Genomic DNA, 21,572 nt, shown 5'->3' on the forward strand with positions numbered 1-21,572 from the left:
AGTGCTGGTCCAGTGGAGAAAATGACGACTAATGGCTGAGCCCCTCAGTCCAAAAAAGCAAGTGCCAACTGTGAAGCACACGCAAGCCCAAACAATAACACCACAGATTGTTGACTGTGTGGGATGTTCACTCGTGGAGTCGTCAATTCATCACCGCGCTGCTGAATTACACTTCACTCGTCAATTAGTGTGGGGATATGTGTAGCATATAAGTCGGCAAACAAAAATTGCCCCCATGTCCTACAACCACCACATTGACACATCAAGCATCCAACAAAACTCCATGCAGCTCTGCTTATAGCTTTTACCGTAAAGCAAGTGTTTTAGACCAGTGGTCCGTGGTATGGGGCCACACAGAGAAGAAAAATAAATAAATGTATACCTATTTTTCGTAGCGGCGTATATTAAAGTTAAAGTTAAAAGTACCATTGATTGTCACACCCACCTAAGTGGGGCGAAATTCATTCTCCGCATTTGACCCATAGCCTGAGGGAGCGGTGAGCAGCAGCAGCAGGGGCCGCACTCGGGAATCATTTGGTGATCTAACCCCCCCAGGTCCAACCCATTATTGCTGAGTGTCAAGCAGGGAGGCAAATGGGTCCCATTTTTTATAGTCTTTGGTATGACCCGGCCGGGGATTGAACCCACAACCTCCCATTCTCTGGGCGGATACCCTACCACTAGTCCACTGAGCTGGTGTACATATATACAGTATGTATATACGTTCCAATTATGCAATATGCACATCAACGTCATATTGTCCGTCCGAGGGAAACCGTGATGACAGTGTGGCCTGCGACAAAAATAAGTTTGACACCCCTGCTGTAAACAGTTTAGAAAATGGATGGATGGAGTATATTCAACGCATATCACTACTGTGACTTGTGACATTACAGTCCTCAGTCCTGACTTTTGAGATCTGCAAAATAAATGTTCTTAAAATGATTAGTAATATTCCTAATACTTGTTTTGTAATCAATTTCTGTCTGAAACTTTTTTTTCCATCCCTCTTATTTAGATTGATAACTACATTTGTAAGTGAGAAAATGTAAGCAGTCACACTGTGTTTATTTTTTTCATAGAAAACTAAAAATGTGTAGATATTGGCATTTTATGAGGATACAAAATGACTTCTATCGTGATAGAAGATTTCCCCCCATATCGCCCAGCTCTACTTCCAAGTACGAGAAAGGGAAACTCATGCCGGATGTGTGTGCCACTGGACTCCGTTGGCGGAAATCAGTTTAATGCTACATCTCCACAATTCTTTGACTTTCTCAAGTCTTTGCATGTTTCCAGCAGTCATCTTCAAACGTGTACAGTAGAATGTATTTAGAAACACCCGTCCATGATTTCACTTCACAGGTACTTTAAGATTGCACTGTAAATGAAGTCCTAGTATAATTGCAACATGAAATATTTCACAGAGACCCCAGTTACAGTCTTTGGTCAATATAAGCCTTATTCTGTACCAGAGTGAAATAAATGTTTTTTTTTGCCTGAAAGGAGAACAACCCATTAGGATCAGAGAGAGTTAACAGCTCAGCTTCCATCTGTTCACTCTCAGGGACAAAGCCCTCTGCTGAGACTGGGAATAGGACCCTTAAAAAGGCCCCACTGGCATGGAAACCCAAAAGGGGCAAACAGTGACAATGGTCTCTTACTGGTAACTGCAAATGGAGACAACATAAGGAGGAACAGCAGCAAGCATTAGCAAAGTGATCTTAAAGTACTGTACCTTCTTTTATAGTACATATGCAATATTTTACAGCTTTCAGTTAAAAATATTTAAAATAAAAACGGTTTTAATTCATGTAAAAAAAAAAATGTTTTTTTTAAACTGTCAAGAGTGTGTCCTTCTCACCTCCCATCCTCAGTTACATATGCCTGGTATCCCTGTGGTAGAGTTAACTCGAAATCCACAGTGGGCCTCATCATGTTCTCTTTGGATTCCATGCCCAGTGTGCCACCCGCATCAGGTACACTGTTTGGAAAAATGTGACGAGGGGCTGGTGGTGGAGGTGGGGCCCGGGCCTTCATTCTCCTCCTGAGTGACAAAGAGAATATAAATGAAAATTCAGATTCAGAGGTCATTAACATTTCACAATCCACATTACGCAACAATAAATGATAAATAAATAGATAAATACAAAATTGTCTTATTCCAAGCTGGGCACTTCCATTAATAAATTAGCAAGTCCCTTTGACGATGCCCGCCTTGCGGCAAGTGCACAATGACACGAAGCCTCGGATAAATACACAGACTGAAGCACGTGTAAGCCCGCCGCTCGGGGTGAGTACATACAGTCCCTTTCATTCCATGAGTTTCTGCGGGCCTTTGCGTCATAAAGCATTCGCCGAATATGCAAAAGCACACGCAGGAATGTGGGCATTGTCATCGACGGGAATTGACGATTAACAGAAGTGCCCAACTCCGGTTTTATTCTTGACGGAACACAACAACAAGTCTTACTGGAACATAAAGAAAGACAGGGAGAAGATGATAACATACACAACATACTCATGAATAGCATATAGTATATTTTTTGTCCCATGGCATATTTGCAACACAATCAATTCAATAAAACTATGCAAGAGGAGGGAAGGGCAATTAATCAAAATTTTAAACGATGAATGCACCGAATGCAGAGGACGTGAGATCGAGTCCGGGCTTTGGCCTTCCTGGGTGGAGTTTGCATGTTTTCCCCGCGCCTGTGTGGGTATTCTCCGGGTACTCCGGTTTCCTCCCACATTACAAAGACATGCATGTCAGGTTAATTGAACACTCTAAATTGTCCCTTGGTGTGATTGTGAGTGTGAATGGTTGTTTGTCTCTGTGTGCCCTGCGATTGGCTGGCAAACAGTTCAGGGTGTACCCTGCCTACTGCCAGCTGGGATAGGCTCCAGCGCCCCCCGCAACCCTTGTGAGGACAAGCGGTTAAGAAAATGGATGGATGGATGGAATGCATCGAATGACGTGGTCAGTTCCTACGTTCTGAACGGACCCTGAATGCACCATGGTTTTTGCTTAGCAAGCTTGTGACGTGTATGTGATTCTGCCGTCCCTGAGCGTGCTTTAAAAAGGTACTGTCCTATGGATTTGTTTTGGCCTGTCCTGGACGTTTCTGTGTGTAGACTCAACGTTTTCCCTCTAGCCAAGCTACGGAGACAAACTACTACCAGTAGCATAAGTAAATGTCGCTGTGTGAACCCCTGCTCCTGGTTGGTGGAATGGTCTCCACCCTCCTCGTGTGTTTGATTTGTCTGCATATCCTTGCTGCTATTTGAAAGTCACTTACATCCATTTCTTTCATTTTTTAGGTTTTTGGGATGTCTGCATTCAGTTTCATCCCCAAAATATTAAAATGTAAAAAAAAAAAAAGACAAAAGTGAACATAAGTGTTTTTCACAATGCAGCAACGAAATGCAAATTCGGCTGTGTGACCCCCCGCTCCTGACTGGTGAACTGGTTTAATATTTGTGCCTGGTTGGCCGCCGTCCTCGGCTTCCTCAAGCGTCAGTTTTGAATGTGTTTACAAACAGCAACAGAAATCCCTGACAGTACCTTTAATTTAATTAACCCAGTTGGAGCTCACTGAAAAACAAATAAATACACTACAAAAAGAATTACACACATCGGATATTTAAATACAAGACATGCTTCCTTTTAAAATCATTGCCAATGCTAATGGCAAAGTCCATTTAAAATCCCATTGACATGACATTCTAATGGTGAATTAGCATCGATTTCTGTGAGTTACAGTTCTTTAAATAACCAATACTAACACACAAACGCTTTAGGAACCCATAGAGAAAGGCAATACTAAAAGGCATAGATTATTCCTAATCTGTGAAAAATGAGTTCTACTAAAGTGCAATCGCAACTGTTTTCTACTTACTGTAATGTAAAGTGTGCACTATCTTGTTATTTCTTTCTTATTCCTTCTAGGAATTTTTATTGCCATACCACATGATATTGCACGAAATACGTTACTCGAGGTCCCAGGTTAGCCCAGGGAATCCCAAGACTTGCGAAAATAAAAATAGAACAAAATACGATAACACGATAAAGAGATAAGGGAAATGATTATTCACGGTTTGAATGTGCACAATGATACAATGAAGCAAAGGTGGGAAGGTAGCCGAATGAAAATACAAGTGGCTTGTACTGCACGTGATAACTGATATTTTTCAGATGATCCTCAAGATGATCTTCTAAATTGTCAAGATGATCCAAGCATTGATAGCTGTTTATTACACTGACAAGACATGTTTTCAGATAATAAACTACAGGGGGAAAAAAAGCGTATGATCGGTAATACTTATTCTATTATTTGATCAGACACTAATAAAATCCACCAAAATTGTGATGCCAATCTCTGAGCAGTTCAGTTTTAATCTGTAGGTAATGTAATCTTAAAGTGTAGAATGAACTAAATTATATTTGTGGCTGTTGAATTTAGTGCGCTGTTGAAAATCATAAACCTTTACTTCCAGCTGTTTTGCCAGAAATAATGCACCAATGCTATTGTATAACTCCACACACTCCGTCCCATTCTCAACACTAGATAACAATAGGGAAAACATCCCACTTACGTCAGAAGTCCTTGTGTAGATTAAATGTTCCACAATTGTTGACTTCTCCACTGTTTATAAATCCAGTTCCAAGGATTTGTCACTCTCAAGACAGAATGTGTGTGTGTGTATGTGTGTGTGCGTGCGTGCGTGCGCTTCAACTGCATTTCAGTAAAGGTATTCCTGTTCAGCAAAAAGAAGAAACAAACCTAGGACTGTATGAACACGGCAAAACAAGCGGACTCTAACCTTATGTTAATCATTAACGGCAAAGTAAGATATCAACTGAAACATTACGAAAGTATTTTTCAATTATTTCAACATTAGATACAATATTAGATAACAAGTGTTGTGGAATTTGATGACACGCACCAAATTCATGACGTTATTACCTTTCTTAAATGATCTTGCATACAAGTGATGTGATGAATATGATACATATTTTTGCATTTATATGGTGTATTTGAAGGAATAGAATAAGTGGGACTGTGCTCTGTCCCATGTTTTTGTCTCACAAATACAGAAAGACACCTTGAAGAAGATCTCCATGCAGATCGAGACTGAGCATAAACCAAATTAACCAAAAGAGGGGAAAATAGATTGTTTAAAGCCAGGCAACAACAATTCTGGAAGCCCAATTCATACATCAACGTTACATGAGCAAATTCACACATGGACAAAATTGTTGGTACCCCTGTGTTAAAGGAACACACGACAACGTTAATTTTCCTTCATTCTGTGAAACAGTGTGTATGAACATTTAAGTGCAAATATCAATGGCACCTGAATCCTTAAATAAAGGTGTAAGCCGATAAAGTATCAAAATAATGACATAACCTATATGCTGTCATATTGGACATTTTTGTCCATTCCACGTCATCGCTGTGACGTATTGCAAGTACAAACATGGCACTGTACATTTTGGATTTGTTTCCTGATCTATTGTGCTATAAAAATGCCGTATGGCGTCGTCAAGTATTGCCATAATTTAAATGGCACTTCCAACTATCTCAGTCTTCATATTCTTCCTTTTAAGGAAAAAAAATGTGTTGCGGAGGTGACGGGCGAGCACAACCCGGTCATGCACTGTACAGTGGTGTGCAATAGGTCCATTTCGGTGCCATGTACAGTACGTATACGAAAACTGTGACTGATTGTCCCCAAAAGTACGTGCACGCGTGCTAGTCATAGTCTGAAAATATTAGAACAAAAATTGCAATATTTCTAAATTCTACTCACGTATATTAAATACGCATTGTAGAGATTGCCACTTTTTTTTTTTTTTTACCCATGACTGCCACCTCTGGCCTAAAGGGGAACTGCAGCCTCTGTGTCAAGCTTGTGCGATGAGCATGGTGCTTGAATAAACGCTTCATTTTTTCAGTTTTCTTGGAGTCTGGACCTCTGTTTTTTTCAGTTTCCATCCAAATTGTGTCGTACCTTTTTTTTTTAATATATATATCAATTTACATTTTCTAAAAGACTATAGTTTAGTACTTTGCAGCTAAAAACAATGGGCCTCATTCACGAATCGTGTGCACGCACCAGTTTACCAAAAGGTGCGTAGTGACACACAAATGTGTGATTCATCAATATCTTTGTACTTAAATTTGTGCATATTGTACTGAGGCAGACATCTGACGTTTTGTTGACAAAATGGGTGACTGTGGTAAACATCAGAGAAAAATTTATATTCCCTTTAGTGGAGACAGCAAATTCTTTGGTAAAGAGCTGGATTACCTTGGCAGACTTAAAACCACACCCACACACTTGTGTGTAGATGTGCACTTTGAAACCATACTCTGCCGCACAGTGCGCATCCTTGGGTTTTAATCTCCTTTGATGGGTTAGACACAATGAAAGTGACCCATGTTGGAACGTTGGATTCAACCACGCCTTAAACAACAACAAACACACACAAACAACCCGCAACCAAGCCAGCATGCACCTTGGGTGCCATGGTGCAGGCATCTCCATGGAAACCTATGTTTACAGCACTTGACTACCGGGAGGTGCAGACAACAGTGTAACACTAATAGTGGATTTTGAATACATAAACACAAGAGCTGAATGACCAATTGACTGAGCAACAGAGAGGACAAATGAGAAAGAAGGACCTAATACACAATTTAATTAACAAATTACCACAAACACATGAAGCATGTTGAGACATACAGCCTCAAGCCATGTGCCTTCATGCTCCTGTTGCCATGCCATGAGGTAATACATCCTATTATGATGCTCCAAGTAACCCACTGTAAAGGGGTAGATGCCACCAGGGCCGGCCCAGGGCATTGGCAAACTAGGCGGTCGCCAAATTAAAAAAATAAAATATATATATATTTTTTCTTTTCCCCCCTCAGGTTTTCTAAAATAAAATATGTAAATGACCCTGCTATTATTTTTGTTTTTGCATTTTTGTATTGCGTTGTTTTATTGTGCTATTATAATATAGTTGATACTTTTATTTTGAAGGATACAGGAAATTGTCTGATCAACCGGTAGGAACTGACGTAAGTAACCGACGTACTTAGTTGCGCCGTCTTCCAAGTGCAGAGAAGACGTGTGTGCGCGCCACAGGAAATCAGAGAAAACGTTTACAACTAATTCAGTGAACGATTTTTTTAGCACCTGCCTGAGCAGGGAACGAGGTTCGTATTGGAGCAATGTTTCATTGTTTAACTAATGTTGCTATAGTTCATGTTCATTGTGTAATTCACTGCATAGTAAAACGTTACCGTTTTCGTCCACTGGAGTATGCTAACGCTCCTTGGTAAATATTTAGCAATGCTATTGCTCAAGATTCTGTTTTATTGACTAAGAATCTGTATTTCTGTATGGTTTATTTTTGTTTGAAGGTATTTATAAAGGCAATAGGCAATGTTAAAATGTTTATTTACAATATAAATTGTATTCAAGAGATTGTCAAGGCTATGAAAGGTAATAATTTAAGGCAATTCATTTATAGGATATGGTAGAATGCCCAAATGTGTCCTCTTTTGGGAGGATAGTCTATATTGGGGCGATCGGGGGGTTTATAAATTCATGAAAATGTCCGGTTGGCGTTGCGTGACTAATAGGAGGTGAAGTACACTGTGTAACTGCGACAGGTACCACGATTTCAAGGCCGGGGCAAATGTCCTCTTTTTTTGGAAATGGGAATATGGTCACCCTAGTATATGGCTTAAATACGGTAAAAGGATACACAAAACATACCGTTTTGTGTTATTAATGGCAATTTTTGTTGATTTGTATTGTAGCTCTTATGGTGAGTTCACACAAAGGAAGGTTTAATAAAAGTTGTTAACCATCAGTTGGAGAGACTACCTTTATTCCGAGGATGCTACAAAATGTTGTAGAGCATATATATTTTATTTATTTTACATTATTACATTACATTATTTATATATGTTATATTAAACCGCATATATATTTTATATAATAATTATTTTTTATGACTTCTAGTCCAAATAAATATGAGGTCACGACCTGGCACCCTGAATCTGACCTGTTGCTGCTGTTTACAGTTAAAGGTAGGGGGAGGGGTCGCGTATCACCTCAGAGTGGTAGCGCTATTGATAGATGGATGGCAAGCTTATGTTGTTGTCTATACATCAAAAATCGCTACAAAGAAAAGGTCCACGCCTTCAGGTACTGCATTAAGAAAGCGGCGAGGAAAAATAGGCGAGGAAAAATAGGCCCAGGGTAGAGGCATGCTTGTCAGTCAATCAGAATTGTCTATAAAAATAAACATCAAAATAGCGTTAATTGTCATCAATTTTTCGAAGTTTCCCGTCAATTGTTAACAAAATAGGCGTCAGTCATTGACCTAATTATTTTTCTTACTTTTTATATGTATCTTACACAAATATACTGTACATAGTTTGAAAACATTTTGTAGTTAATGTCAGCACAAATTGCACTAAACAGTTGTATTGCACTGTACTTATGCTATTTATTTGTATTACTTGTAGTTGTCTGGGGGGGCTACAATATACACTTTCACCAAAATCACCTAGGGCCGGCCCTGGATGCTACGGACTTCCGACTTCCAGGCTTTTCACATCAGCGTCGTTTCCGGCCACTGATGGCCGCGTTCCAACACTCGCCCCCCCACCCCTGCGCCCCCCAACCGCACACTCCCGTCCATCAGCGGGAGCGCGTAGGGTGTCTCAACTCTCTGAAATGCTTTGGACAACTGAGACAGACACAGACCTTGACGGGAACGCGAAACCGAGGGGCACAAACGTGGAAGCGCAACAACTAGGACGTGGCCCACACGTTGCAAACAGGAAACAGAAACAAAGCTGATGTGTAAAAACAAGGAAATCGGAAGTCCCACCTTCTCCATGGAATATACCCAATAACGGATCAAAAAAAGCTCTGAAACCCAAATTGTCTGACCAATAAATACATAGTTGAAAACATCAACTGACTTTTTCAGAACTATTGTGCAATCTGTGCCGAGTTACAGCAATCCTCCGTTCAGTCAGGAGTTTCCGAAACCCCTGAAAGTAGCTGCTGTCAAGTCACACACGTTGCCTCCAGTGCTACTCACACTGGTGCATGGAAGGTGCGAATGTTTGGTGGTGGTCGGGGGGGCCGTAGGCGCACACTGGCAGCCACGCTTTCCGTCAGCCTGCCCCAGGGCAGCTGTGGCTACTTAAGTAGCTTACCGCCACCACAGTGTGAATGTGTGAGTGCATGAATAATGTATCCATTCCATTGTAAAGCATCTGAGTGTCTAGAAAAGTGCTATATAAACCGGATGCATTAGATCATTATTGTTAGGAGATCATCCCCAGTCAAACGTGGCTGTTTGTGAAATGTTGCTGTTTTTCAGCAAAGGATACAAGCCCAATATTGAAAATCTTGAATGAAAACCTTTCCTTTAAGCAATGAACATGTGGTCCTGGATGAATCATAAAATATGACAATGACTCAAAACATACTGCCAAAGCAACAAAGAGGAGGCTCAAGAAGAAGCATATTAAGGTAATGAAGTATCCTAGTCCACCTCCAGACCTCAACTAAACAGAAGACTTTCAAAGATTTAGAGTTTCTGTAAAAAGGAGTGGGTCAAAATCCCCCGACCTGTGCGCAGACCTAGTGGCCAACTACAAGAAATGCCTCATTCCTTGTGTAAGAGCAGAGACTGTATCTGAATGCGAGCGATTGTGTGTTTTACCACCCTCCTCCCTATTTGCAAATACCATGGCTCTATTTTGTGTTAGAGGATTCCTTCCATTCGCAACACAGTTGGTCAGGCTTCCTCTCTAACAAACCCACATGCCTCAGTGACTAACATATGACAGTAGGTTTCCAAAAATAAATGTCTGGCCCGTAACAGCTGCATAATATAGTCCACAGTAGATGCTTGACACTGCTCAAACAAGAAAATAGAAGTTCCTTTTCCCTTATTAACAGGTGTCTACCAGTGTTGTGTTTCACCTGAAATGGTTGGGAGACTTCTTGCTTTGGAACTCTTTACTGTCTGACTAACTGCCATCACTAGCATGCACATTTTACTTGCACAAGAACAAAGTACCTGGCAGAGATTAGAAGTAACCATACTTTGTACTTAACTGATCATATAAGAGTCTACTTTTTACATTTTAGCACTGGTATTTATTTTCCATTTTTTTCCTCTCGTGTGTGACATTCTGACAGTTCTGTTGTTCTTGCGGGTCTCAAGCTTCTGCAATAATTGAGACAAGACCTTATAAATTATAGGATATGTATTTTGTTTTAGCTCAGCTCTGTCAGCATATACAAGAAGTTCAGCTTTTTCACGGCCCAAGGCAAATGTGTGTGACTCACAAACACACATGGCGTCACGTAGTCTTTGCCTAAATACAATTGGCACTGAGCAGCAAGTATGACTATAGAACAGTGCAGAGCACTTCAAATCATGTTTACTGAATGCACAGCCATAACCCAATTGTTTACTTAACCTCCTTTTAGGAGAAAATAGTAACTACACATAAAGTGTATTTTTGTTTCTGTACTTCAGTTAAAGTCTACTTCCAAGAATTGGCACATCAGTTTGGAAACCAAACCTGTGCCAGTTTTATGGGTGTTTTTAGTGACCATCTTTCAACTTTAACCAACTTCAAATTATATGATACGAGGAGGAAACATCTGGTAAAAAAAACGTTTTATTTTTAATCTGCAAGTACCCTTCAGAACCTGTACTTTTTACTTTTACTTGAGTAAATATTCGAATGAGTACTTTTAACAAAGTTTTCTTCTCTTTACTTTTTTTGTAACAAGTAATTGTACTTCTACTCAAGTAGAAAATGAGAGTACTTTTCACATCTATGGTGCCTGGAACTGTAACTGAACCATAATGAAGGATATTTCTATCACTGTTAGCCAACATACTGATTAAGTAAATGGTAGACACTTCTAATTACTTTTTTTTTAATAAAAAAAAAAAGAAGAAGAAAAAAACTACCTGTTCGGTGAACGAGACCAGGTTAACGAATTGTCAGGAACATTAAGCCTTTTAAAGTGATGGCCCTATGAGCCGCTCATTGTGGTGGCCCTGTGAGAAACACAGTACTGACATGTTTCAGTGATTATTTCATATTTGGAAACTTTATACTGAAAAACTGAAGATATTATTTCTGTGTCGACGTGTCGTCAAATTTGTTTAGTTTTTTATATAAAAAAGCATGAATGTATTTATTTGCTCATCATATTTCAGGATTGAATTTGACTCATCTTAACAGTCTTGTACTGTACTAGAAGGTAAAAGGGGGGGGGGGGATGAAACTCCCTTTGGCAGCAGTGCTGAGCTCATGGCTAACCACGTGAAGCTCTACCAAGGACCGTTTTGTAATGACAGTCTTGGGTGGAGAGGTTTTATTTGCAACCATCTCACATTTTCCCATCATTTGAGATGCAATAGGATACAGGAAAAAAACTGTCAGGCTGCTCTGCTTTGGGAAAAATGTTGATACCGATACAAAGGGCATCCAATTCTACACTGCTTGGTTTTATAATGTGTATTGTACATGTACTAGACTCACATTTAAACATCAATGAGTATAGATTCCAACCAAACAAGGAGTTAACTCAGAAAATAAGCAAGTCTGCACAAACAGGACATGTGGTAGCCAATAATTATTGGGTGTGTGCTGGGATTGGGAGACAGTCATTTGTGATGCTATTGCTATACTTTATACCTGCAAAAATATGTCCACTCAGTCTTCCTGTCAGTGTATTTATTTATTTATTTTTTATAGCTTAGAATTAATAAGAGGCTGAATAGAACCCTTTTAAGCCTGAGCACCAGAACAAAAAAGTGAAAAATGTCTCTGTCAAAATGACTACCGGTACTAATATTCAGCATCTGTATCAGCTCTGAAAATAACATTGGTCTATCTCTACCTAACAGGGCTCTAGACTAAGTTTTTGCACTCGTGCGCCAACCTTTTTTTTTCTTTGGTGCACCAGCACAAAAGTTAAGTGCACCCAAATTTTCCACTGCATTCAAAACCGCAGCTTTGTAAGGTCAGTGTTTCTCAACCCTGGTCATCGGTGCACATTATCCAGCCGGTTTTCCATGTCTCCCTATTCCACATGCAGGTGCTTCCAATGACAGCTCATCAGCCAGCTCTGGAGAAGCGTGATAACGATCCTCATCTGTAGGTGGAATAGGGAGACGTGGAAAACAGGCTAGATAGTGTGCCCAGAGGACCAGGGTTGAGAAACACTGTTAGAGATACATCTGATACAATCTTGATTTTGTTAATGCTGAAGACAGTCTGTATGTCCTCGTTTTTTTTTTTTAATGCACTGCCTAGTTTCCACATCCTTTTGGACTGATATTTTTCTTTTTCTTTGAGAAACTGGTATTTCGCTTTTCCTTTGGAAAAACGTTTTCACTGAACCCAAACGTCACCGGCCACCTAATTTCCGAGCAATATTCATACATTTGCTGATAGAAACAATTTGTGATTGTGAAGCAACTGAATCGATTTCATAAACATGTGCTTTCCTAATGAGTTGGGTCAAAACAACAACTGTTGTTGTAAACTTGAGCCAGCTGCCACAGGCAATCAGTTCAATCATTATAACAATACAATAAAAACACAGTAATTGAGTTGGTGATGCTCCACTCACTGGCACACATAAAATGGTGTTCCCTTTCTTCTCCACAAGCAACAGAAGCCACAATTAAACTATGTTTGGCTCACTCAGAGGGTGGGGTGGGGTGGGGGTGTTCATCCAGTTCATGCTGGAATTCTCTGCCGTGAGGAAACTGGCTTCAAAAGGTTACCAGCACAATACTGTACTGTCATGTAATTCTAGAGCATTGCTCTACTACTTCTATAATAATGCCCTCAAAATTATGCAGTATATTTTTCAGCCAGTTGAACAAATAGAATGGTGAGTTTCTTTAGATGCAATTGAAAAGGAAGCGCAATCAAAACGCACGTAACACCTGTCACTGGACGGTGCGGTCAATTCATATTGACAAACACACAAACAGATAACTTTAACCTGAACTCGTTAAGTCCAACAGGACAATCAGCGCTAGATTTTATAGCCTGTCAAGAAAATGACTTTTGAATGACTTACCCGGCCGTCGGTTCGAAAGGTTCGGTCATTGCGGTGAAATCCAACTTGAGGCGAAGGTTGCGGCGCTCAAGAAGGGTCCAAAGCTCCGCTACTTAACCCAACCTCGCTGGATATCCATCATACTTGCACCTAGGGGTTAACATAGCCATATTTAATCAATTTGCTTCCAATAAAAAACGACGTATTTAACGACTGTGGCATATTCTATCGTCAAGTCAACAAGTGGGTGAGCAAAGATGACGGTACTCGCGCGCAAACAAAGCAAAGTCTAACTAAGGCGAACTACGACACCATTGTCGAATCATGACGTTTGTTTTTTAATGAATTTATTTCACAGACGACGCACTCATGCTCATTACCCCATTTCCGTACGTTGTTTCTCCCTGTCAAATCCACTTGATTTAATCTTAACGCTCCCCAGTTCATTCAAGATGAACTACACGCAAATTTTAAGGGGTCTACTTCCGGTTTGAGGTTTCGAAGTAAAAGTATTGCGCGTCCATCACGTTTTTTGATCGTTTCTACATGGTTTTGTTCAGCACAACAGGTTGTATAAAAGTATGAAAAGTAACCTATCTTATTAAGTTAACGGTCATGTCAGTATTGTCACTGATATATAATACTGCACAATGAAATGTCTTCTCTGAGACTCTTATTTTTAAACAGATGTCCGTTCAGCACCAACTCTTCAAAACTAACTTGATGGAACTGCCCCCAATCCTGCCTTCGTCAGCAGATAGCAGGTCAATCATCCTCACTGGACGTGCGTGAAGTTGACCCCCTTCGCGCTAGGCGGAGTTTGACAGCACCAGTTCGTCCATCAGGGCTAGAGCAACACATTTTGGGGCACCTACAATGACCTGCTGCGCGCATGCACGTAGCCATGGACGCACACACGAACGCAAACAAACATACAGTATATCCTGAAGTTTTATACTTTGGTTTGTGTGTTGCGTCACTGTGTGTTGTTTCAAATTTGAGCTCAAAGTATTGGCTAGCAAAAGGCAGGCCTATTGATGAGCCTCAAAATAGACTACAAAAAAAATATAGTATTATAATTTCCTGCCTACAGATTACTTCAATCTTTACGTCAATTCCCCAAAAAATATTTACAATATGTTCTATGAATTAAGCAGAAAATGCACCCATTTTTATCCATCTTGTTGACTGAAAATGACATCACAGCTGCTCAGGTAAGGACCATTCACGGCTCACCTGATTTCTGAGTTTGGTCATGTGACGTTTAATCAGTTACATCTCCAGTTGCTCATCACAGATTCGTTAGCATCATGTTGTCAGAACCATCAACAATCAAGTGACTTTAAGGCTACTGTAAAATAAACACGCTAGGCCCTTTAAAATCTGGTAAAATATGTTTAAAATGCGTAGGTTGATGCTTACAAATAGCAGTTAATAACCGCCTATTTCACCTTCACCTAAAAGGCTAAGAAACCAAGATAATCAGCACTTCAAAATGAGACAATGGTTCTACTCCTAAACCAAGAAAAGGATGGAGTGCCCTCTGCTGGTCGAAGATGAAATCAACAGAGCGTATTCTAAAGTGTTAAAGTATGTGGTAGCTGGTCCTTCCGTTATTTTGGTTATCTCTGCATACCAAGTGTCCACACCTGATAAGTATCTAAGTCATACAGGAAACAACAGCCGCATTTGTGTTCCTTCTGACCAGTTAATAGTGAAGAAACAAGGACAGTTCTTACTATCAATCGAAACATTTACTCAGTAAAGAGCTACACAGAGACCGAAGAGCTTCTGGTTCGCTGATAGCAAGATATCAGTCATCATGACCGGTGAATACACTTTTAATATTTTGGCAATTATATTTTGCGGCATTTAGCATTGAATTATTCCAGTATATCAGAATACTAAATAGCTTACATATTTAGCCTGAGATATCTCTTTTTTTATTTTCTTTTTTTATGGAGAGCTCAGTATTGTTCGTTCGATATGACATGTCATCATTGCTCTCCTTTTTTATTTTTTATTTTAAAAATTATATATATATATATATATATATATATATATATATATTTTTTTTTTTTGGTATGTGGGTGAGCATGTGTATGTGCGTGCGTGCGTGCGTGCGAGCGTGTGTGTATTCATCAGTTCACCTAAAACCTATTAAAAAAAATCCCATACTAATAATATAATATAATAATAAATTGCCAAATGCAGAAACATCAATGTAAGTTATCACGATGTGGTGGCTCTCGCTAACAGGCAGAATTAAGTAACCAGAATTAGGTTAAAAAATTCTATATACGTAGACCATGTTTCTATAAATTTTGATATTTGGTTTTTATTTGAGGCATATATTTTTTCCATTAAAATGGGATTTATGAGGAGGTTAGACCATTGGTCGATATTCAGAGTTGTTTATTTTTCCAGTTAACAAGAATTGTTTTTTTTTGCGGTAGTAAGGGCTACAAGTGTAGATTGAAATTGTTTATGTGGTAAGTCAGTTGTTGTTAGGTCACCTAGCAAACACAAGTTTGGAGATAAAGGTATCCTACAGTCCAAAATAGCGGAAAGTTTTTCTAAGACTTTAGTCCAGAAATACATAACCGGAGTGCATAACCATAAAGCATGAACATAAGTGTCTGTAGTGTTTTGTAAACATTGGAGACAAATGTCGGAGTCTGAGAGTCCCATTTTCTTCATTATATATTGAGTAATGTATGTTCTGTGAATAATTTTATATTGGATAAGTTGTAAATTTGTGTGTTTTGTCATTTTAAATGCGTTTTCACAAACTTGAATCCAAAAGTCAGATTCCGGTGCTATAGACAAGTCTGTCTCCCATTTCGAGATGGGTAAAGACATTTTATCAGTATATGAAAGTAACTTATATATTTTTGAAAGTTTTTTTGTTGTTGTCAGAGAAAGCTTGTTAATATCTTTAGCTAAAACAGGGGGTTAGAACGTACCCCGAAGTGTTGGAATTTTTTTCTTTATCATATTTTTAACTTGTAGATAATGTAAAAAAATTCAGTTTTTTATTTTGTATTTTTGGAGCAAGGATGTATATGATATAAACATATTATCTGAGAAGAGATGGTGGAAATGTGTAATTCCTTTCTGCTCCCACACACCGAAATAAAACGGTTGGTTGTTAAGTTGAAAGTCGGGGTTATGCCATAGGGGAGAAAGCCCACAGGGCTCCACTTGGGCTTTTGTAATTTCTAGTGCCTTCCACCAGGCAGTCAGGGTGGCGGAAATCATTGGGTTTTTAAAACAATTATGTCGCTTAATCGATGTTGTAATAAAGAGTAAATCTCGAAGTCTGAGGTTATTACAATCCTTCTGTTCTAGTTCCAGCCAACAGTTAGTATCTCTGTTGGGTTGTGCCCATAGAACGATATATTGTAGCTGGTTAGCTATATAGTAGTACATAAAATTTGGTGCCTCTAGACCACCTTTGGATTTACTTTTCTGAAGAGTAGATAGACTAATCTTTGCTTTTTTTTATTCCAGTAAAATTTTGTAACGGCTGAGTCCAACAACTGGAACCATTTAGCCGTAGGTTTGAATGGAATCATTGAGAAAAAAATAGTTTATTTTGGGTAAAACTTTCATTTTAATGGTGGCTATTCGTCCTATTAGAGAAATAGGAAGATTATTCCAGCGCTCCAAGTCACTATAAATGAAGGGGAGAAAAGTTTAAATGAATTAAATCAGTTAATTTAGGTGAGATTTTTATGCCTAAGTATTTTAAATTACCTATAGGAAATGAGTAGTGTGGGTCCTGGCTTGCAGGGTTCCATGAATTTTCTGTAATAGGTAGAAGTGTTGATTTTGTCCAGTTAATAGAATAATCTGATAACTGTGAGAATTTAGTTATTAAGTTAAATACTTCCCCTAACGAAGTAGCCGGCTTTTCTAAATAAAGTAAGATGTCATCGGCATATAGATTAATTTTATGTTCTGTTACCCCAGAGTGAATTCCTTGAATCCTTCTTTCCTGGCGTATGGCTAATTCAAGTAGCTCAATAAATATTGCAAATAATAAAGGGGATAGTGGGCATCCCTGTCTTGTGCCTCTCTATAAAGTAAAGCTCTGAGATATAATCCCATTAGTAGTAACTGTAGCTTTAGGAGAATCATATAATACTGATACCCAGTGGATAAATGATTTCCCAAAGCCAAATTTATTTAAAACAGCAAAGAGGAAGGACCAGTTAACTTTGTCGAAAGCTTTTTCTGCATCCAATGATATAATAACTGCCTTTTTATCATGCCGCTGTGACATGCTAATAAGGTTAAAGAGTCTCCTAATATTATTAGTAGAGTGACAATCTTTAATAAAGCCTGTTTGGTCGCTATGAATGATTGTCGAGATTACTGTTTCTAGTCTAGATGTGAAAGCCTTAGTGATAATTTTAATATCAGTGTTAATTAGTGAAATCGGACGGTAACTTGATGGAAGGGTGGGGTCTTTTTCTGGCTTTAATAAAAGTTTAATTGCTGCTGTATTCATGTGTGGGCGTATGTAACCATTAGTTTTGATTTCAAATTATGCGTCGTTTAGCAGTGAGATGTTAAAACGCCATGTCGGTGGTGGTTTAAAGGTATAATCAACTTGTAGGGAAAGGGAGACTGGTGCATGGTTGCTAATAATAATAGGATGTATTTTTGTAACAGTTTTATCAGCCTGAGATATCTCAAACCTTGTGTCTGCAGAAGCAACTGTCACTCCGACGCCGGAGATTGAATATGATTATTCCGGGTATGATGAATCTACAAGTGTAGATTACTCTCCCTGTGACAGTGTTGACGTGGTGAACTTCAGCAGAGTGTTCATCATTATTCTCTACTCTTTGGTTATCATCCTTGGCTTCATTGGTAAGTGTCCAACTAAAGATTTGAGCATGTTCTCTTGCTCACACATTTCTCCTCATCTTTCAAGGTAATGTCCTGGTGGTGTGTGTCCTGGTGAAACATCGTAAACAGTCGACCCTGACAGATGTCTGTCTATTCAATTTAGCGTTGTCTGATCTACTCTTTATCATCACGCTTCCACTCTACACACACTACATGATGGTCAAAAAGTGGACCCATGGGGACTTTTTGTGCCATTTCAGTGGTGGTTCCCACAGCACTGGCTTCTTCTGCAGCGTATTCTTCATGGTTGTCATGACAGTGGACCGCTACGTGGTTATAATGCACGACGCCAAGGTGGTGAAATACCGCACTGTGACAACAGGGGTCGCTATTACTGTGGTTGTGTGGTTGCTGAGCTTCTGCGTCTCCCTTCCTTCTTTCATCTTCACTAGAGTAGCACAGCAGCCTCACGGGCTGGGTTGCAGTTATGAGCCACACGATGGTGCCTGGCAGGTGTACACCGTCTTATCGAATGCTATTTTGGGTCTGGCGATTCCTCTGCTGGTTATGGTGCTGTGTTACTCCAGGATCATACCTGTTCTGATGAAGATAAAGAGCGCAAAGAAGCAACGTATCGTCAAGCTCATAATTTCAATCGTGGTCATCTTCTTTCTCTTATGGGCGCCGTATAACATTTCACTTTTTCTAATATTTCTGCAGTCTACAGGTACTTTCCCAAATGACTGTGTCTCTATTAAAAATTTAAAACTCTCAGTATCGGTCACCGAGACAATTGCATTCACTCACTGCTGCTTGAATCCCATCATATATGCTTTTGTGGGACAGAAGTTTATGAGGCGTGCCTTGTTGTTGTTTGAATGTGTGCCTGGGATTTCCATTTCCCGCAGGCGCTTGTCAGACTACTCTTCCCGGAAGAGTTCGGTCATTTCCAGGTCCTCAGAGGCCATGTTTATCATGTAGCTTTCTTCATTTAGCGGTCTGTCTGTTTGCCCTCCTGACCTTCCATCTTTCTATCCATCTATCCGTCTGTCTGTCTGTCTGTCTAATTTAGCCAATCAGCCAGCCCAGTGTCAAAAAGCTTGGTCACAGTCACAGGGCAACGGTCCTCTGACCCAAAACATACAGCTCCAAAACTTGAACAAAAGAGCCGGACTTATTCTGTGGAGGGATCTGAATTTCCAATCTGCATAATCATCCTTCAAAACTGAGACTGGAGTGGACAAAAAATCATAGTTGACAGGTGTGGAATTTAAGCCTTATTGAGAGTTGCATTTTTTCATTTTTTTATTTGACGACTTAGTTGAATTTAAAATAGCGCAAATAATGTATAAAATACACAACAATCTACTCTGCCACAGTACTCAGAAGTTTTTGAAATTAGAATGTGTCCTTCTAACATAAGGGGTACAAGTGTCTGCAAAAAAAATAAAAAGGTGTGTTTCTGTAAAAAGTGTTGATATGTGGAATGATTTTGGAACTGACCTGAAAAGATGTCAGTCACTTGCCGAATTGAAAAAAATTGTTTAAAAGCAAAAGTAAAAAAAGAAAAAAAGACTTAAATCAGTCATGAGCTGTTAAAATTGTATATACGCTGTAATTTCTTTGGATGTATCGGTATGAGTGTAATGAAGATTGTATATGTGAGTATGAAGATATGATTTATACATGTATTATGGTATATGTCTATGAATTTCATGTACATATGTTGCTGGCAAATGTGCGTATGTTAAAGTGCACTTGTATATATGACTAGGTCTATGCATTTCATTTTGCTGAAATACATTACCTTATCATTTTATCAACATAAAACAAACAAGTGGTAGGACTAGATGAGTTTTTAAACTTCCTCCTACCCCTTTTAAACATATAAACTATTTTCTTTCTTCCTATTCTTGTTTTTCTTTTTTCTTCAACTTATATTTTTAAATTGTAATGTGTTTTGTGTTTTCTTTATGTTCATATGTTCAATAAAACCATAAACCAAAAATCAAGTTAAGGGTTGGTTACAATTTTTTTTCTTGAAAAAATACTTCTGTTGGGAAAAAAACAGAAAATGGATTTTGTTTTTATATTTTTATTTATTATTATTACAATTGCCAGTTATATCAGTGACCTTTTTTTTTCTACACTACATGTGTATTTTGATTTATCAAATGTGTTTTCAAATATAATCAGCTTTTACATGAATACAAACTGTACATTTATGATTATTTCTTTCTTTTCTAATTATTTGTTAGAAAATTGTAGCTATCGAAGGAAGTGTGTTAATTATATTAAAAGTTTTTCCTCCCCTCATAAAGTGTCTATAGTTCTTTTGAGCATGGTTATCATCACCATCTGAGTCTGGCATCGGTTGTGTAGTGGTTCACATAGCTGACCTTCATGTTGCTAGTGTAGAATTCCCCACTCACAATCCAGGATGTAGATGAAGTCAAGTTTATTTGTGTATCATAAAAGAGCAGGGGCGGAAATATGTGGTGGGCAGGGGGGGGACATAGCCACCCCTTGTCTCTCTCTGGCCACCCCGCTGGCTACCCCCACACCTAGGGGTAAATTTGGATATCTATTAACTCATTCACTGCCATTGAGAGCTATAGACGTAAAAAATTAATTTGTTTCACATTTTTTTCCACTTTTGTTAACAAGAGTATGAAAACCTAGGAAAAAAATGTATTGTACGTTTAGAACAGATATAAAAATTGTGATTAATCGTGAGTTAACTATTGAAGTCATGCAATTAATTACAATTAAAAAATGTAATCGTCTGACGCCCCTAATTTTTTAATAATATTTTCTTTCTTGTTTGATTACTTAATTATTTAAACTCAAGATTAATCACAAATTTCATATCTGTTCTTTATGTACAATATTTTTATTAACTCATTCACTGCCATTGACGGCTATAGACATCATAAATTAATTTTAACTATTTCTATTAGTTTAAAATTTTTGAAACTTTTGTTAAGAGTATTAAAACCTAGATTTTTTTTAACGTTTAGAGCAGATAAAAAAATTGTGATTAATAGTGAGTTAACGAGTGAAGTCATGCGATTAATTACGATAAAAAAAATTAATTGCCTGACGCCCCTAATATTTAAAAATCTTTTCTTTTTAAGAAAAATAAATTGTAATTTTTTTTAAAATTTCTTATCTTTTTTTTTTTAAGAGATGATTATTAAAAATTAAGGGGTTCTAATACAATAAAAACATTCTAGGTTTTCATACTCTTGTTAACAAAAGTGGGAAAAATGTTAAACTAATAGAAATAGTTCAAATGAATTTTTGACGTCTATAGCCGTCAATGGCAGTGAATGAATTAATGGTGGTCATGATGATGTTACTTGGAGAGGAAATTGTTTTTTGAGGTGATACTTAGATTTACATTTTTTTTTTTGCTCATGGATTTTGGCTTGGGGTCACACTCCCTTAAAGTTAGTGTGTACACATGATGAAATACAAGTAACAATAATTCTCCTGTATATAACAATAAGAAAAATACCTTACACTATAAAATGCCCAAAAAAGAAAAAAAGCACGTTGGAAGAAAA

At 38.5% G+C, this 21,572-nt stretch overlaps 2 protein-coding genes across 6 annotated transcripts in view; one reads left to right on the plus strand and one right to left on the minus strand.

Moving 5' to 3' along the window:
• Positions 1–13,924, minus strand: part of cobl (cordon-bleu WH2 repeat protein) — a 47,206-nt gene extending 33,282 nt beyond the window's left edge. For 3 of the 5 annotated variants that reach the window (XM_077575736.1, XM_077575737.1, XM_077575733.1), the window contains exons 1-3: positions 13,524–13,606; positions 13,165–13,293; positions 1,865–2,047 (exon numbers count right to left, since the gene is read on the minus strand). In XM_077575736.1, coding sequence (XP_077431862.1) covers positions 1,865–2,047; positions 13,165–13,193 — 212 coding nt within the window. In that variant the 5' untranslated portion in view covers positions 13,194–13,293; positions 13,524–13,606. Of the gene's footprint in view, positions 1–1,864; positions 2,048–13,164; positions 13,607–13,863 lie in introns of those variants that run through there. The other 2 variants (XM_077575735.1, XM_077575734.1) reach the window with 2 other exon arrangements.
• On the plus strand, positions 13,831–20,179 carry LOC144057704 (C-C chemokine receptor type 5-like). Its single transcript, XM_077575571.1, has 3 exons — positions 13,831–13,927; positions 17,863–18,024; positions 18,089–20,179. The coding sequence occupies exons 1-3, from the start codon at positions 13,831–13,833 to the stop codon at positions 18,982–18,984; spliced, it is 1,155 nt and encodes a 384-aa protein (XP_077431697.1). The 3' UTR covers positions 18,985–20,179.
• The last annotated feature ends 1,393 nt before the right edge of the window (positions 20,180–21,572 follow it).

This window comes from Vanacampus margaritifer, chromosome 9, assembly GCF_051991255.1.
Source record: "Vanacampus margaritifer isolate UIUO_Vmar chromosome 9, RoL_Vmar_1.0, whole genome shotgun sequence".
Taxonomy (NCBI): domain Eukaryota; kingdom Metazoa; phylum Chordata; class Actinopteri; order Syngnathiformes; family Syngnathidae; genus Vanacampus; species Vanacampus margaritifer.